This window comes from Coregonus clupeaformis, unplaced genomic scaffold, assembly GCF_020615455.1.
Source record: "Coregonus clupeaformis isolate EN_2021a unplaced genomic scaffold, ASM2061545v1 scaf0042, whole genome shotgun sequence".
In the NCBI taxonomy this organism is placed as follows: Eukaryota; Metazoa; Chordata; class Actinopteri; order Salmoniformes; family Salmonidae; genus Coregonus; species Coregonus clupeaformis.
The window spans coordinates 517,501-535,786 of record NW_025533497.1 but is presented as its reverse complement, the minus strand read 5'-3'; the positions used below and the strand labels follow the sequence as shown (position 1 = coordinate 535,786).

Below are 18,286 nucleotides of genomic sequence, written 5' to 3'. Positions count from 1 at the left end.
CACAATTGGTGGCTGACTAAATACTTTTTTTCCCCACTGTAAAAGGGTGTGTGTGAACACTTGCAATTTCTTTCAACATGGAGCAGGATAGACAGCAAGGGAGAGGAAGATATCAAAGAGCTCATGGACAAGGGACCCATCAGAGAAGTGGGCATGGGCCCCATCAAAGAGGTCAAAGAGGTGGGCATGGGCCCCATCAAAGAGGTCAAAGAGGTGGGCATGGGCCCCATCAAAGAGGTCAGAGAGGTGGGCATGGGCCCCGTCAAAGAGGTAACAGAGGTGGGCATGGGCCCCATCAAAGAGGTAACAGAGGTGGGCATGGGCCCCATCAAAGAGGTGGGCATGGGCCCCATCAAAGAGGTCAAAGAGGTGGGCATGGGCCCCGTCAAAGAGGTAACAGAGGTGGGCATGGGCCCCGTCAAAGAGGTGGGCATGGGCCCCATCAAAGAGCTCAAAGAGGTGGGCATGGGCCCCATCAAAGAGGTGGGCATGGGCCCCATCAAAGAGGTCAAAGAGGTGGGCATGGGCCCCGTCAAAGAGGTCAAAGAGGTGGGCATGGGCCCCGTCAAAGAAGTGAGCATGGGCCCCATCAAAGAGGTCAAAGAGGTGGGCATGGGCCCCGTCAAAGAAGTGAGCATGGGCCCCATCAAAGAGGTCAAAGAGGTGGGCATGGGCCACGTCAAAGAAGTGAGCATGGGCCCCATCAAAGAGGTCAAAGTGGTGGGCATGGGCCCCATCAAAGAGGTGGGCATGGGCCCAGTCAAAGAGTTGTGTCTAATGAAGTCCAGGCCATCGTCATTCACCATGTGGTAAACAGAGGCCTTACCTTATTAGTTAACCCCAATCTGGAAAGATCAACTGTCAATTCGATCATGAGAACATTTCACCAAGAAAACCGGTAAGTCTGCAGGATATGCACTATTCTTTACCATTACATTTACAGTAAATGACAAATTGTAATGCATGTAAATTCACGAAACATGTTCCAGTATTCTTAACAGTGGAGGCTCCTCATTGAATGTCATAAAAATAAAAATGGTAAGTTATCCTTTTTAGATAAAACTATACTAAATATATTCACGTCACCAAATAATTGATTAAAACACACTGTTTTACAATGAAGGTTTACAGTAGCCTCAACAGCACTCTGTAGGGTAGCACCATGGTGTAGCCGGAGGACAGCTAGCTTCCGTCCTCCTCTTGGTAGATGACAACTTCCGGAAGACATCCTCCAACCTATCAGAGCTCTTGCAGAATAAACTGACATGTAGTCCACCCAATCAAAGGATCAGAGAATGTATCTAGTACTAAAAGCATAAGCTACAGCTAGCTAGCACTGCAGTGTATAAAATGTGGTGAGTAGTTGACTCAAAGAGAGAGAAAGACAATAGTTGAAAAAATTTCAACAAATTAATTTCTTCAAAAATGAAGGAGAAGCAAGAGAGAGCGAGAAAGAGAGCGAGAGAGATTGTCATTTTATTTCACTTTCAGTTTCACTTACTTAGCTAGCAAATGCAGCTGGCTAGTTTAGTTACCCAAACACCCAGCTCAAACAGAGGGATGCAATGTTAGCTAGCTGGCTATGACTATCCAACACAACACTGGAACTCTTCCAAGTCAAGGTAAGCTTTTAATTTTATTAATTTATTGCCACAGGGGCCCACCGGTGTAACTGCTTACTCACTACACTGTAACGTTACTGCATGATTGTAGCGGGTTTACTAATGCATTAGTTCTATTAGCTATGTTGACTAGGACGTTACTTTAGCTAATATGGGGACAATGATGTAGGCTGTGTGTAGCGGTTATGACATGGTTCGGCTTGGAAAGGTTTTTTCGCCAGGTCACATACAGCTGATGTTGTGCATTGAAGTCCACAAGCGAAGGGAAAAGGTTAGAGGAGGAGAGTGCATAGCGGCGAGAAGGAATTCAACGTGGCTGCTATGAAAGTGAACTGTGTTTACGCGTGATCAGGGGTGTATTCATTCCGCCCATTCTGTTGAAAATCGTTTCTTAAACGGAAGCAAACGGAACAAAACGGGGATAAAAAATAGAAACTCTTGTTTGCAACTGTTGGACTAATGATTACACTCTAGATAAGCTAGATGCAGGCAAGATTGTGCAAGGTGGTATTGAATGTGTCACTGTCTGTCCATGTGTCACTTTCTGTCATCTCAAATTTTTCTCTCGACCTGTGTGCACCTACGCTGTAAACTTTAATTCATAGGCTTGGTTGTAGCAACCTCATGATGGGTATAGGGAAAATGTGAGTATCATGTAGTAGCCTAAACCTATCGATGTTACATTGAACTGGGTGAATGGAATATGAATGACAGTCATCCAACATGTTGTAATAAAAAAAAGATGAAACGGCACTGACCGCCACTGATTCTTACAGTATGATCTATTGACAGTATACTCTGTTCTACCCTCAGACTTGACCGAAGACCCCATGGTGGTGGCTGTGGCCGTGTGCTGACCAACCAGCAGGAGTGGGCAGTGGTGGAAATGGTGAGGGCCAGGAATGACATACGGCTGTCCGAAATAAAGCAGGCCATTGAGGAGAACGATGATTCCTTTGCCAATGTGGCATCCGTCAGCCTACCAACAATCGCCCGCCTTTTGAAGAGGCACCAGGTATCTATGAAACACATTTACCTGGTGCCTTTTGAGAGAAACAACGACTGGGTGAAACAACTGTGGGCCGAGTATGTTCAGGTACAGCACTATACACTGTATTACTGTTACTATTAATGTACATGCTACTTCACAATTTCATATTGGAAATATACTGTTAAAATAAATAACCAAAATATATTTTTAGAGGGTGATGGTGCTTGATGATGCTATGAACCATCACAAGTATATCTTTGTTGAAGAAGTGGGCTTCAACCTGGCCAAAACCCGGCGCCATGGGTGGAACTTCATCGGCCAACGGGCGACCGTCCAAGTGCCTGGACAACGTGGGGGAAACGTCTCCATGTGCACAGTTATCTCTGAAGATGGTGATGTAGGACGTAGGCCATAACTTGGATCCTACAACGCTGCACACCTCATTGTGTTTCTAAATTAAATTGAGCAGGCCTGTCAAGGTGAAGGGGTCGCCTATGTCATTGTGTGGGACAATGTCAGGTTCCACCATGCAGAGGTGGTCCAGGTATGGTTTCGGACCCTTCCCCAATTTGCGACCCTATACCTGCCCCCATACTCTCCTTTCCTCAACCCTATTGAGGAATTTTTTTCAGCATGGAGGTGGAAGGTGTACGATCGCCATCCCCATGAGGGTGCCACCCTCCTTCTGGCCATGGATGAGGCATTCGACGATATCAGTGCAGACCCATGTCAAGCTTGGATTCACCATGCCAAAATATTTTTCCCGCAGTGTCTTGGCCAAATCCTCAAGACAGGCTTGATACAAATGAATGCGTGCTAAACGTTTTGCTTTATTTTAATTCATTTAATTTGTTTCATTTAATTTCTTACATTTCATTACAGATAGTAATCTATATATCTGAAAAATAAAATGCTTTTTTTACATGAATGATTGTAGAGGATGTCTTCATTGATCACACCTTTGATTACACATTGAATAGATATTATGGGAATTATAAATGTTCTGTCCATTTTGTTGGGTAATGTAAGTGTATTGCCTAATGTGAAAACTGTGTAATCTACTGCAATTTACAATACTGTAGCATATTACTTTCAGCACTTCTAAGAGCGATTTGAAACACGTATCTTGCATTGTTTGCTATTGTATTAACTGGTAGTTAAAACAACTAAATTGAAAATATATCATTATGTTGTGTTTTGGTGATTAAACCAGTGTTCTCATGACATTAAACTTATGTTTTGAATCAATGGTTGTGTGGTGAGAGATGTTCACAATCCAAATGAATGCACAATGACAGGTTTTTAATGAACGACTGGCTGTTTTACAAGTGTGACCAGTTTGGAGTTTTGTACTAATAGTTGTGAAAATGTACTTGTAAAAATAGTACCAAAGCGATAAAAAACTAACTGTATTAACCATTCCTTATATCCCTTTCATGGATGAATAGATAGATAGATAGATAGATAGATAGATAGATAGATAGAAAGATAGATAGATAGATAGATAGATAGATAGATAGATAGATAGATAGATAGATAGATAGATAGATAGATAGATAGATAGATAGATAGATAGATAGATAGATAGTATAGCATATTGAATATTCTCTTTTAGTGTATTGCGTGTGTCGTCCGTGGTAATATGCTACTGGGCAGAGGGAGACAACTGACAGAGGAAGGTGTGAAGCTAACAAGCACCACAGAGGAAGAGAGACGAGAGAGGGAGAGAGAGAGAGAGAGAGAGAGAGAGAGAGAGAGAGAGAGAGAGAGAGAGAGAGAGAGAGAGAGAGAGAGAGAGAGAGATGGTGACTGGGGAGATGGAAAAAGGGAAGAGGACGTGATGAGACGAGCGGTGTGAAGCTAACGAGGTGAACAGAAGGAGGGAAAAGGGAGGAAGAGAGAGAGAGAGAGAGAGAGAGAGAGAGAGTGGGAGATGCAGAGGGAAATGAGATGTGAGAGATGGAGAGTAAGGGAGAGAAAGAGAGGGAGATGAGAGAAGAGACAAAGTTATAACCAGACACCGCCGCCCACCGCAGCAAAGTAATGCCACTTCTGCGTCTGTGCCGGTGTCAGGGGGATGGTTACCACCGCAACTGCCCGCCTGTTGCCATGGAGACCGGCTACACAGGCGACGGCGGTGATCGGGTGGGGTGTGTTTGTTTGAGGGGGGTCCTCACCTTTATTGTCGGCGGGGTTGTCGATGCTGAAGTCTCCATTCCAGACGACCGTCAGGTCCACAGGGAGGCTGCTCATCTCCATCCCATCATATGAGTACTGTTGTCGCCATGGGGACCCAGAGAGGGGGAGATAGAGGAGGGGGGAGAGGGAGAGAAAGGGGGAGAGAACGAGGAGAGAGAGAAAGGGGGAGAGAGAGAGCATCAGAGACAGAGAGAGAGAGAGAGAGAGAGAGAGAGAGAGAGAGAGAGAGGGGGGGGTAGAGGTAAACATTCAACCCAGGTAGAGTACATCTTCACAGACAACTATCAAAGCTAGTCAGAGTGTTTGAGACACTCCCATTCAACAGTAGCATATCATTCAGCATATAAACCCTTTCATTGGGAGTCTTTCATTCCAGAACTGAATGACACATAATAGGATTGCTGAGGGAAGCTGGAATTTAGAGAGTGCATTTAAACTCATCAAGGCTCTCTGCACATGTACAATGAGAGTCATATCCTTGGGCATGGAGAATTGGTGCCAGACAGTGTAGGTATGTAGAGGAAATGTCTTCAGCTCTATAGTACTGATTACTAGAAATGAGGGACCTGTATTGCGATTTTACAGTCAATAGCTCTCCAGACAGACTTGAGATAGAGTTGTGCATCTTCTGACTTTCACAAATAAGTTCAAATATGTCTCTGACCAACTCTCTCGCTATCTCTCGCCGAACGATCTTCTTGACCGTAACTAGTCAGGCTTCAAGACGGGTCACTCAACCGCGACTGCTCTTCTCTGTGTCACGGAGGCTCTCCGCACTGCCAAAGCTGACTCTCTCTCCTCTGTTCTCGTCGTCCTAGATGTATCCACTGCCTTCGACACCATGAACCATCAGATCCTCCTCTCCACCCTCTCAGGGCTGGGCATCTCAGGCTCTGCACACTCATGGATTGCATCCTACCTAGCAGGCCACTCCTCCCTGCACCACGTACTCGCACTACTGGTTTCCCCCAGGGCTCAGTTCTAGGCCCTCTCCTCTTCTCTCTATACACCAAGTCACTGGGCTCCGTCATATCCTCACATGGTCTCTCCTATCGTTGCTATGCGGATGACACTCAACTACTTTTCTCCTTCCCCCCTTTTTCACCCAGGTGGCGACACGCATCTCTGCATGCCTGGCAGATATCTCAGCCTGGATGTTGGCCCACCACCTCAGTGGTCTAAGGCACTGCATCGCAGTGCTAGCTGTGCCACTAGAGATCCTGGTTCGAGTCCAGGCTCTGTGGCAGCTGGCTGCGACCGGGAGACCCATGGAGCGGCGCACAATTGGCCCAGTGCCGTCCAGGGTAGGGGAGGGTTTGGCCAGCAGGGATGTTCTTGTCCCATCGCAAACTAGCGACTCCTGTGGTGGGCCGGGCGCAGTGCACGCTGACTCGGTCGCCAGGCCCGCCACAGGAGTCGCTAGTTTGCGATGGGACAAGAACATCCCTGCCGGCCAAACCCTCCCCTACCCTGGACGGCACTGGGCCAATTGTGCGCCGCTCCATAGGTCTCCCGGTCGCAGCCAGCTGCCACAGAGCCTGGACTCGAACCAGGATCTCTAGTGGCACAGCTAGCACTGCGATGCAGTGCCTTAGACCACTGAGGTGGTGGGCCGACATCCAGGCTGAGATATCTGCCAGGCATGAAGAGATGCGTGTCGCCACTGTTTCCCCCGGCACGTTGGTGCGGCTGGCTTCCGGGTTAAGCGGGCACTGTGTCAAGAAGCAGTGCGGCTCGGTTGGGTTGTGTTTCGGGGGACGCACGACTCTCGACCTTCGCCTCTCCCGTGTCCGTACGGAAGTTGCAGCGATGGGACAAGACTGTAAATACCAATTGGATACCACGAATTTGGGGAGAAAAAGGGGATAAAATAGCCATAAAAAAATGAAAAAAGATTTTAAAAAGTATTTCGCTTCCACTACAAGACCATGGTACTTGCCTACAGCACAGCAATAGGAACTGCCCCTCCCTACCTTCAGGCTATGCTAAAAGCCTACACCCCAATCCGAGTACTCCGTTCTGCCACCTCTGGTCTCCCGAGTGGCGCAGTGGTCTAAGGCACTGCATCGCAGTGCTAGCTGTGCCACTAGAGATCCTGGTTCGAATCCAGGGTCTGTCGTAGCCGGCCGCGACCGGGAGACACATGGGGCGGCGCAAAATTGGCCCAGCGTCATCCAGGGTAGGGGAGGGAATGGCCGGCAGGGATGTAGCTCAGTTGGTAGAGCATGGCGTTTGCAACGCCAGGGTTGTGGGTTCGATTCCCACGGGGGGCCGGTATGAAAAATATAAAAATATTTAAAAAATAATGTATGCACTCACTAACTGGATAAGAGCGTCTGCTAAATGACTAAAATGTAAAATGTAAATGTAAATGGTCTCTTGGCCCCCCCTGCGGGTGGGCAGCTCCTGCTCAGACCAGTCCAAGCTCTTCTTTGTCCTGGCACCCCAATGGTGGAACAAGCTTCCCCCTGAAACTAGGACAGCAGAGTCCCTGCCCATCTTCCAAAAACATCTGAAACTGTACCTCTTTGAAGAGTATCTTAAATAATCCCACAGCACCCCCCCTATAAATATAATAAAATAATGCCTTTCGTGAACTAACACTCGCACTTGACTTTTCCACCTACTAGCACTGACTTTGCTGATAGCTACTTTGAGGGAAAATGTACTCACTACAACTGTGATATGTGGTCGTCTCACCTAGCTATCTTAAGATAAATGCACTAACTGTAAATCGCTCATTGACTAAAATGTAAATATCAAATACATCCCTTCCAACAATTTTCATTAATTGTGTACACCCAAACACATACATACACAAACTTCCCTGTTCACCCCCTGTAAAGTGTGGGTGGATAAGGGAGTCTGACAACTTTACTGCCGGTGTAAAGACTCCCTTATTCACCCACACTTTACACCCACCCCCCCAACACACACCATCAACCCCAACACACACCATCACCCCCTACACTCACCGAGGTGTTCTGGCACTGAACACTGCTGCTGTTGAAGCGGAGCGCGGGCACCCGCTGCTCCACGCCCTGGATGGTGAGCAGACACTCATAGCCCCGCTGTCCTGACTGTGGCTGGGGAAGGTTCTTGGCCCGCAGGGTGATGGGCTTCACCACGTTGACCGGCACCAGGATGCGCTCGGTGGGCAGCAGCTGGGGACACTCCTGCAAAAGCGACAGGGAGAGCTGGTCAGGAGGACCAAAACGACAGGAGCCAGACGTCAACAGTGTGTTACTCCCAATACACACTTGTTTCAGACTTAGAATTTAGCATAGTTGACTTTACTCGTGGTTGTCAAGAGTGAAAACGACAACAAGAAGTATTGACTATGTTATGACATTTGGGGTTATACTTTGAGGTCAATATCAAACCGTATCGGCCATTCTAGGCCAACAGTGAACCTACGTCCTAGTAGGGTTCAACCCTGTAGAAATCTCCCTATATGCCCAAGTCACTCCTCACATCCACTTACATGGTTATTACAGATACCATATCTAACTGTGAAACGACATTATGAATGAGTGTTTTTGGCGACTATGGTATTAACACTGAGCTACAGCTGGAAGGGTTAGTGTTGGTTGCCTCTAGTGGTTAGGTAGTTATAGCTGGAAGACTTAGTGTTGGTTGCCTCTAGTGGTTGGGTAGTTATAGCTGGAAGAGTTAGTGTTGGTTGCCTCTAGTGGTTAGGTAGTTATAGCTGGAAGAGTTAGTGTCGGTTGCCTCTAGTGGTTGGGTAGTTATAGCTGGAAGAGTTAGTGTCGGTTGCCTCTAGTGGTTAGGTAGTTATAGCTGGAAGAGTTAGTGTTGGTTGCCTCTGTAGCCCTTGACAAGGTTTGAAGGGATGTGAGTTGGAGTGGGGCTGTCATACCAACAATAGGAAACAGAGCAGTGCATTATTATTACACTGACTTGTAAATGAACAGAGTGTTGAAAAATGACATCACTGACATGCTAGAAATAGGGCCATGTGTTCCATTGACACAATGACAGAGGTTCAATGAGAGAGAAAGAGAGAGAGGCAGAGACGGAGAGAGAGGCAGAGAGAGGCAGAGAGAGAGAGAGAGAGAGAGAGAGAGAGAGAGAGAGAGAGAGAGAGAGAGAGAGAGAGAGAGAGAGAGAGAGAGAGAGAGAGAGAGAGAGAGAGAGAGAGAGAGAGAGAGAGCGTGTTCGGCTCACTTCGCAATTGGGTGTCTAAAATTAACATCCCATCAACTCAGGTGAATGGCTGAGTAAAAATAGTCCACCTATGACACGACTGGTGATGGGGATGAAAGGAGATGAGAGAAGAGAATATAGAGACAGAGACAGACAGTCCTGATGAAGTTCTCTATGGGTAGTCTACAGTCCTGATGAAGTTCTCTATGGGTAGTCTACAGTCCTGATGAAGTTCTCTATGGGTAGTCTACAGTCCTGATGAAGTTCTGTGTCTGTGTGTCTATGGGTAGAGTCTACAGTCCTGATGAAGTTCTGTATATGTGTGTCTATGGGTAGAGTCTACAGTCCTGATGAAGTTCTGTGTCTGTGTGTCTATGGGTAGAGTCTACAGTCCTGATGAAGTTCTGTGTCTGTGTGTCTATGGGTAGAGTCTACAGTCCTGATGAAGTTCTGTGTCTGTGTGTCTATGGGTAGAGTCTACAGTCCTGATGAAGTTCTGTGTCTGTGTGTCTATGGGTAGAGTCTACAGTCCTGATGAAGTTCTGTGTCTGTGTGTCTATGGGTAGAGTCTACAGTCCTGATGAAGTTATGTGTCTGTGTGTCTATGGGTAGAGTCTACAGTCCTGATGAAGTTCTGTGTCTGTGAGTCTACAGTGCTGTGCATACACACAACTCCCATCTCCTGGTGAGACAATTTGACTTTGTTAAACTGAGGGCTCGGATAAAGAAAGAGAAGAACAGAGTGAGAACATTGGGAGAGATAGAATGAGAGAGAGAGAATGAGGCAGAGAAAATTCAGAAATACTATATAGAGAGATAATGGCAGACAGAGAGAGAAAAAAACTAATAGAGCGAGAGAGAGAGAGAGAGAGAGAGAGAGAGAGAGAGAGAGAGAGAGAAAGAGAGGGAGAGAAAGCGAGAGAACGGAATACGGAGAGTTAGAGAGAGAGAGAGTGAGAGAAGAAGGGGAGAGCAGATAAGGTGTCCTCTCTCGTTCCTGGAGTTGAGAAGTGAAGCGGAGCCGCCACGTTACCCGATAACACTTGTTTGAAGTTCATTAAAAACCACTTGATTGGGTTACACTGAATGACTGGCTGGCCTGCATATAAAACGCTTCATGACACTATTCAAAAAGTCATTATAGATAAATTACAGAGGGGCACAAGGAGCAGAGGTGCACAAATAATGTTTGCCTTACAAAACTGAGGAGATACAGTGGGGGAAAAAAGTATTTAGTCAGCCACCAATTGTGCAAGTTCTCCCACTTAAAAAGATGAGAGATGCCTGTAATTTTCATCATAGGTACACGTCAACTATGACAGACAAATTGAGAAAAAAAAATCCAGAAAATCACATTGTAGGATTTTTAATGAATTTATTTGCAAATTATGGTGGAAAATAAGTATTTGGTCACCTACAAACAAGCAAGATTTCTGGCTCTCACAGACCTGCAACTTCTTCTTTAAGAGGCTCCTCTGTCCTCCCCTCGTTTCCTGTATTAATGGCACCTGTTTGAACTTGTTATCAGTATAAAATACACCTGTCCACAACCTCAAACAGTCACACTCCAAACTCCACTATGGCCAAGACCAAAGAGCTGTCAAAGGACACCAGAAACAAAATTGTAGACCTGCACCAGGCTGGGAAGACTGAATCTGCAATAGGTAAGCAGCTTGGTTTGAAGAAATCAACTGTGGGAGCAATTATTAGGAAATGGAAGACATACAACACCACTGATAATCTCCCTCGATCTGGGGCTCCACAAGATCTCACCCCGTAGGTCAAAATGATCACAAGAACGGTGAGCAAAAAATCCCAGAACCACACGGGGGACCTAGTGAATGACCTGCAGAGAGCTGGGACCAAAAGTAACAAAGCCTACCATCAGTAACACACTACGCCGCCAGGGACTCAAATCCTGCTGTGTCCCCCCTGCTTAAGCCAGTACATGTCCAGGCCCGTCTGAAGTTTGCTAGAGTGCATTTGGATGATCCAGAAGAGGATTGGGAGAATGTCATATGGTCAGATGAAACCAAAATATAACTTTTTGGTAAAAACTCAACTCGGCCGTGTTTGGAGTACAAAGAATGCTGAGTTGCATCCAAAGAACACCATACCTACTGTGAAGCATGGGGGTGGAAACATCATGCTTTGGGGCTGTTTTTCTGCAAAGGGACCAGGACGACTGATCCGTGTAAAGGAAAGAATGAATGGGGCCATGTATCGTGAGATTTTGAGTGAAAACCTCCTTCCATCAGCAAGGGCATTGAAGATGAAACGTGGCTGGGCTCTTTCAGCATGACAATGATCCCAAACACACCGCCCGGGCAACGAAGGAGATGGGCTTCGTAAGAAGCATTTCTAAGGTCCTGGAGTGGCTTAGCCAGTCTCCAGATCTCAACCCCATAGAAAATCTTTGGAGGGAGTTGAAAATCCGTGAGTTGCCCAGCGACAGCCCCAAAACATCACTGCTCTAGAGGAGATCTGCATGGAGGAATGGGCCAAAATACCAGCAACAGTGTGTGAAAACCTTGTGAAGACTTACAGAAAACGTTTGACCTGTGTCATTGCCAACAAAGGGTATATAACAAAGTATTGAGAAACTTTTTTGTTATTGACCAAATACTTATTTTCCACCATAATTTGCACATAAATGCATTAAAAATCCTACAATGTGATTTTCTGGAATTTCTTTTCTCATTTTGTCTGTCATAGTTGATGTGTACCTATGATGAAAATTACAGGCCTCTCTCATCTTTTTAAGTGGGAGAACTTGCACAATTGGTGGCTGACTAAATACTTTTTTTCCCCACTGTATGACTAATTTCTGTTGAAAATGGAGGAGCCCTATTTTCGGATGCGTCCGGAATGGCACCCTAATCCATATACAGTATAGTGCACTATACATAATGAATAGGTTGCCATTTCAGACATAGACATGGTGAACTGGAGGGTACGATTGGTTGTGAATTATCTGACATCATTTAATGATATCATTTTGAATTAGCCACTAAATTAAGTTGACTGTTCAAGTCGAACAATTGTGGACGTTATAAATAACAAAGTCTTTGTCTATATTCCTGTTATGGTTTCACAACAACATTACGGAGAGCTTTCAAAACATCCAATGTAAAATGACTTCACACCTAGTCAAAAACATTATGGAGAGCTTTTAAAACATGACTTTATCCAATGTAAAATTAGAGTGTAGAAGTACTAACTTGTCAGGATGAGGATGAGGTGATAAATATATACACCATCATACCACAGTCTAAAACTAAAGTAGCTATTTAGAAAGCCCCTAAACACACACACACACACACACACACACACACACACACACACACCACAGCATGCACACACACACACACACACACACACACACACACACACACACACCATGCAGACAGACACACACACACACAGCTGCATGCACACACACACACACACACACACAGACAGACAGACACACACACACACACACACACACCATGCAGACAGACACACACACACACACAGCTGCATGCACACACACACACACACACACACACACACACACACACACACACACACACACACACACACACACACACACACACACACACACACACACACACACACACACACACACACACACACCATGCAGACAGACACACACACACACAGCTGCATGCACATACACACACACACACACACACACACACACACTACACACACACACACACACACACACACACACACACACACACACACACACAGTAACCACTGCCTTAGAATTCTATTATACAAAGTGATAAACGTCACTAGTCACAGGCATACAAAATCTCTGGCATCATCTGTCATTCTGACAAGAGCAACGGGAATGGCAGACTTTGAATATCAGATTTCACTCACTGCTCAGCCCCCCCTCGGCTTTCAATAACACCATCCACATATTTCACTTACAGCTGCACCCTATAGTACCTACACACACACCACACACACACACACCACACACACACACACACACACACACACACACACACACACACACACACACACTTGACAAAATAAACACACCCCAGACTCACTTCTTCATTACAGTTAACCATAAAAGCGGTGTCGTCAGCGCTGTAATCATCCCCCCCTTACCCCCCCCACCCCTCTTGTATCTCTCTGGGACTGGCCTGGTGTGACCATCCTCCCCTTCCCCCCATCCATCACCGGGGGCAGTAAATTCCCCCCCCCCACATCAACACCACCACCCATCGCTCAAGGTGTACCCGAGGCCAAGTGCCTCTCAGTGGGCTTGACGACGCCTGTCATATATCCCGGCCTGGATCCCTGCCTCTGATTTATAACACCATTAAGCTGATATGATGTGTACGTGTTTATCCTGCCCCCACGCTTACAGCTACTCACACCCACACACTTAGATACAGTACACACACACACACACACACACACAAACACGCACATACACACACACACACACACTGTATTCCCCCACCCCCTCTCCGCTGCTGTGTGTGGGTGTTCCCAGGCCCATCCTCTGTCCTCTCCAGCCACCCTGACTGTGTGAGGTGTTGAGGGATGCTCAGTAGGCAGCTGCTGGCAGCTTTATGTGGAGAGTGATTGACTGCAAGCATAACAACATAATAATTGAAGGCTGGAAGGGGCTCTTAACATGGAGTCTTCAGAGACGTCGTTCTGTTCTGCAAGAGCTGTTTTTTGTCAGGCCAGGTTATTAAGACCTTACAGAGGAAGGTGCCCTGTAGCTCAGTTGGTAGAGCATGGCGCTTGCAACGCCAGGGTTGTGGGTTCGTTTCCCACGGGGGGCCAGTATGAAAATGTATGCACTCACTAACTGTAAGTCGCTCTGGATAAGAGCGTCTGCTAAATGACTAAAATGTAAATGTAAATGTGAAGGAGTGAGAGGAAGAGAGAGGGAGAAAGATCTTCAATGAACCTTTCCATTGTTGATCACCTAGCCTCAACCCTCAGCCAATCACTGAAGAGGATCAGAGAGGAGGCGGCACTTCAAGGAACATCACTCTGCCTTGGGCACAGAGAGGGAGAGATACTGAATGCTCCCTTCACTTTGTGGCTCTCTCTCTCTCTCTGTTTCTCAATTTCAATTTAAGGGCTTTATTGGCATGGGAAACGTATGTTAACATTGCCAAAGCAAGCAAGTGAAGTTAAGTAGTAAACAAAAGTGAAATAAACAATAAGTATTAAAGTCTCTCTCTCTGACACACACTGTGACTTCCCCATCAATCGATCAGACACTCCCTGACGTAGCTATATTTCCCACCCAACAGCAGCACACTGAGAAGCAATGCTGTCTTCTTCTGAAGACACTGTGTTGTCATCACACAATATCTCAGTGTTCAGTAAAAATCCTGCCAAACTGCCAGCGAACTCTGTGGCTGGTGGTGTTACTGTTCAAACTGCCTGTCATGATGTCTGTCTGTCTGTCTGGGGGAACAGAGAGAAACAGCCATCAAACAGGCAAAGAGTCAATGCAGGACTAAGATTGAATGGTACTACACTGGCTCCGACGCTCGTCGGATGTGGCAGGGCTTGAAAACTATTACAAACTATATAGGGAAGCACAGCCGTGAGCTGCCCAGTAACACAAGCCTACCAGACGATCTAAATCACTTCTATGCTCGCTTTGAGGCAAGCAACACTGAAGCATGCATGAGAGCATCAGTTGTTCTGGATGACTATGTGATCACGCTCTCCGTAGCCGATGTGAGTAAAACTTTTAAGCAGGTCAACACTCACAAGGCCGCAGGGCCAGACGGATTACCAGGACGTATACTCCGAGCATGCGCTGACCAACTGGCAAGTGTCTTCATTGACATTTTCAACATATCCCTGACTGAGTCAGTAATACCAACATGTTTCAAGCAGACCACCATAGTCCCTGTGCCCAAGAACACTAAGATAACCTGCCTAAATGACTACCGACCCGTAGCACTCACGTCTGTAGCCATGAAGTGCTTTGAAAGGCTGGTCATGGCTCACATCAACACCATTATCCCAGAAACCCTAGACCCACTCCAATTTGCATACCGCCCCAACAGATCCACAGATGATGCAATCTCAATTGCACTCCACACTGCCCTTTCCCACCTGGACAAGAGGAACACCTACGTGAGAATGCTTTATTTTCTTAAAACTGCATTGTTGGTTAAGGGCTTGTAAGTAAGCATTTCACTGTAAGGTCTACACCTGTTGTATTCGGCGCATGTGGCAAATACAATTTGATTTGATTTGATTTGACTCACACATAATCAGCTGGCTCTGATGTTTATTACTGAGAGTGGAAATCGCTCTCTCTCTCTCTCTCTCTTCTCTCTCCCCCCTGGATAATTAGCAGCATGGGTGAGGTGTGAAGGATAGAGAGAGAGAGAGAGAGGGTGAGAGGGAGGGAGAGAGAGAGAGAGAGAGAGAGAGAGAGAGAGAGAGAGAGAGAGAGAGAGAGAGAGAGAGAGAGAGAGAGAGAGAGAGAGAGAGAGAGAGAGAGAGAGAGAGAGAGAGAGAGAGAGAGAGAGAGAGAGAGAGAGAGAGAGAGAGAGCAGGATACAGAGTGGGAAAAGACGTGGAGTAGAATGTGGGAGCTATTGCCAGGTGTGTGTGTGTGGAGGTGAGGAGAATCTTTAGCTCCCTGTCTGAGACTGAGACACACAGACCTGGTGGGCGATTATCCAGGCCTCCCTCCAACAGGCTTCTGTTTCATCATTCCTCTCTCTCTCTCTCTCTCTCTCTCTCTCTCTCTCTCTCTCTCTCTCTCGCTCTCTCTCTCTCTCTCTCTTCTCTCTCTCTCTCTCTCTCTCTCTCTCTCTCTCTCTCTCTCTCTCTCTCTCTCTCTCTCTCTCTCTCTCTCTCTCTCTCTCTCTCTCTCTCTCTCTCTCTGTCTCTCTTCCATCTGGAGCCAAGTCTCTGTTCCATTTTCATGCCTGTTCTTTCTCCTGTCTCCCTGGCATTCATCCTGACAATATCGGTCAGTCCCCTTGTTCTTTGTTTGAGCTTTTAGCATTTAACATTTCTTAATATCCCCACTTCTCTTTTAGCATTTAACATTTCTTAATATCCCCACTTCACTTTTAGCTTTTAACATTTCTTAATATCCCCACTTCACTTTTAGCTTTTAACATTTCTTAATATCCCCACTTCACTTTTAGCTTTTAACATTTCTTAATATCCCCACTTCACTTTTAGCATTTAACATTTCTTAATATCCCCACTTCACTTTTAGCTTTTAACATTTCTTAATATCCCCACTTCACTTTTAGCTTTTAACATTTCTTAATATCCCCACTTCACTTTTAGCATTTAACATTTCTTAATATCCCCACTTCACTTTTAGCATTTAACATTTCTTAATATCCCCACTTCACTTTTAGCTTTTAACATTTCTTAATATCCCCACATCACTTTTAGCTTTTAACATTTCTTAATATCCCCACTTCACTTTTAGCATTTAACATTTCTTAATATCCCCACTTCACTTTTAGCTTTTAGCATTTCTTAATATCCCCACTTCACTTTTAGCTTTTAACATTTCTTAATATCCCCACTTCACTTTTAGCATTTAACATTTCTTAATATCCCCACTTCACTTTTAGCATTTAACATTTCTTAATATCCCCACTTCACTTTTAGCTTTTAACATTTCTTAATATCCCCACTTCACTTTTAGCTTTTAACATTTCTTAATATCCCCACTTCACTTTTAGCATTTAACATTTCTTAATATCCCCACTTCACTTTTAGCATTTAACATTTCTTAATATCCCCACTTCACTTTTAGCATTTGTTTTTGTCTTTTATTCCTTTAACACCCATTCTTTTCACATTGACAGTTTTTTTTTATGGTCGTAGTCTGGTTACGGTTGGGACTGCCAATACCTTTGGAACTAGTGCCAATTACACGTGTCAATGAACGTCTCTTAATAGCTTCATCCAATTCACGAGATCGATGCTGACAAACTCCCGCTCTGATCAAGCTCGTTAGGGGCCCTTTTGGCCAGGAAATCAACCTTGAGGACTTTGATAGGTTTTAATATCATTAATACATTTTTCATGGGTTTCCATGTCCCCCAGGGAGGTTGTGGGTAGAGGTTCCTCTGATGTTGAGACACGTGTGATGTTGTAGCATAACGCCACATGCAGACTGGGGGGGGAAGACAGGAGGGATGGAGGGAGAGAAGGATTTGATGCCCCCCTTATTCTCCTCAGACAAGCCCAGAAGACATACAGTAGATCAAATGGCCCAATGTTGGGACAATAAAGCTTTTCTGAATTTGAATATACACTAATAGCTACAGATGCACACAAATAGTGTTTATTCACATAACAAACAACATATCTGGGAGAGGGGAGTGTGTTCATGGTTTAGATTAGTGAGTTTTTAGGTGGGGCTGTCAGGGGCCATGTTGGATTGACATCATTTTCCATGTCAACAACATGAGCTGAAAGCAATCTAAATATGTATTTCCCCGAGACACCAGAGAGAAAGATGGAGTTCGCTGGGCAACGCATCTTCACATTATAGTCTGAGAAGCTCCTGACCGCCTGCTCCCGTCGGTTACCCAATGACAACAAAGCACGCCGTGGTCTCCGACCTAGCTAGCTTTAGTGATTTACTTTTGTGCATACTAACAGGGGGCTCAGTCAGCAGGAGGCCTCTGCATCCCGTCGGTCATTACAAAGCATCAGCGGATTACCCAGATCGACTTCCTGAAATCCCTTAATTGGAATAATATAGTTAAAACCCCCCTGCCATATAGTGCCATATAGTGAAATTAATCTATCCCAGGGTCGCCGCAAGGGGCCGTCCCATTTGTCTGAGCTAAGTTGACGTGTCATTGTCTCCTGCTAGGAGCGGTGGAGGGTTGGGGGAGTGTGTGTGTACATGTGTGTGTGAGCGTGAGTTTATGTGTCTATGTGTGCGTGCCCCCGTGCATGCGAGGCAAATCCATTAATTCGCAGTGACGTTGAACCTAGCAATCATCTCCGACCTCCAATCCCGAGGTTAATTAAATCCAAATTAAGCTCATTAGGCAGACAGAAACACCTGCTTTTTAGAACAACAGTCAAACAAAAACTAATGCTAACTCCCCCCAGCTTTATTTGGGAGCTGGGTTTTTTGTCGGTCAACACAATGAGAAGAATCCTACTATTATCCCTGGGTCAATATTGACCACCAACACGTGTTAATTGGATATTCAAACGCCTAGCTAAGTCTCGCCTACTCTTGGAGCAGCTCTACCACAAAGTTCAAAGAGATAATGAAAATCAAATTACAATTTTTTTT

General features: G+C 45.6%; 1 protein-coding gene across 1 annotated transcript in view; it reads right to left on the bottom strand.

The window, feature by feature from the left end:
- The window catches only part of LOC121543383 (plexin-A4), a 392,722-nt gene that overhangs the window by 81,829 nt on the left and 292,607 nt on the right, over nucleotides 1-18,286 (bottom strand). The window contains exons 10-11 of the mRNA XM_041853207.2: nucleotides 7,788-7,988; nucleotides 4,791-4,887 (exon numbers count right to left, since the gene is read on the bottom strand). Of these exons, the coding sequence (XP_041709141.1) occupies nucleotides 4,791-4,887; nucleotides 7,788-7,988 (298 nt within the window). The remainder of the gene's footprint in view (nucleotides 1-4,790; nucleotides 4,888-7,787; nucleotides 7,989-18,286) is intronic.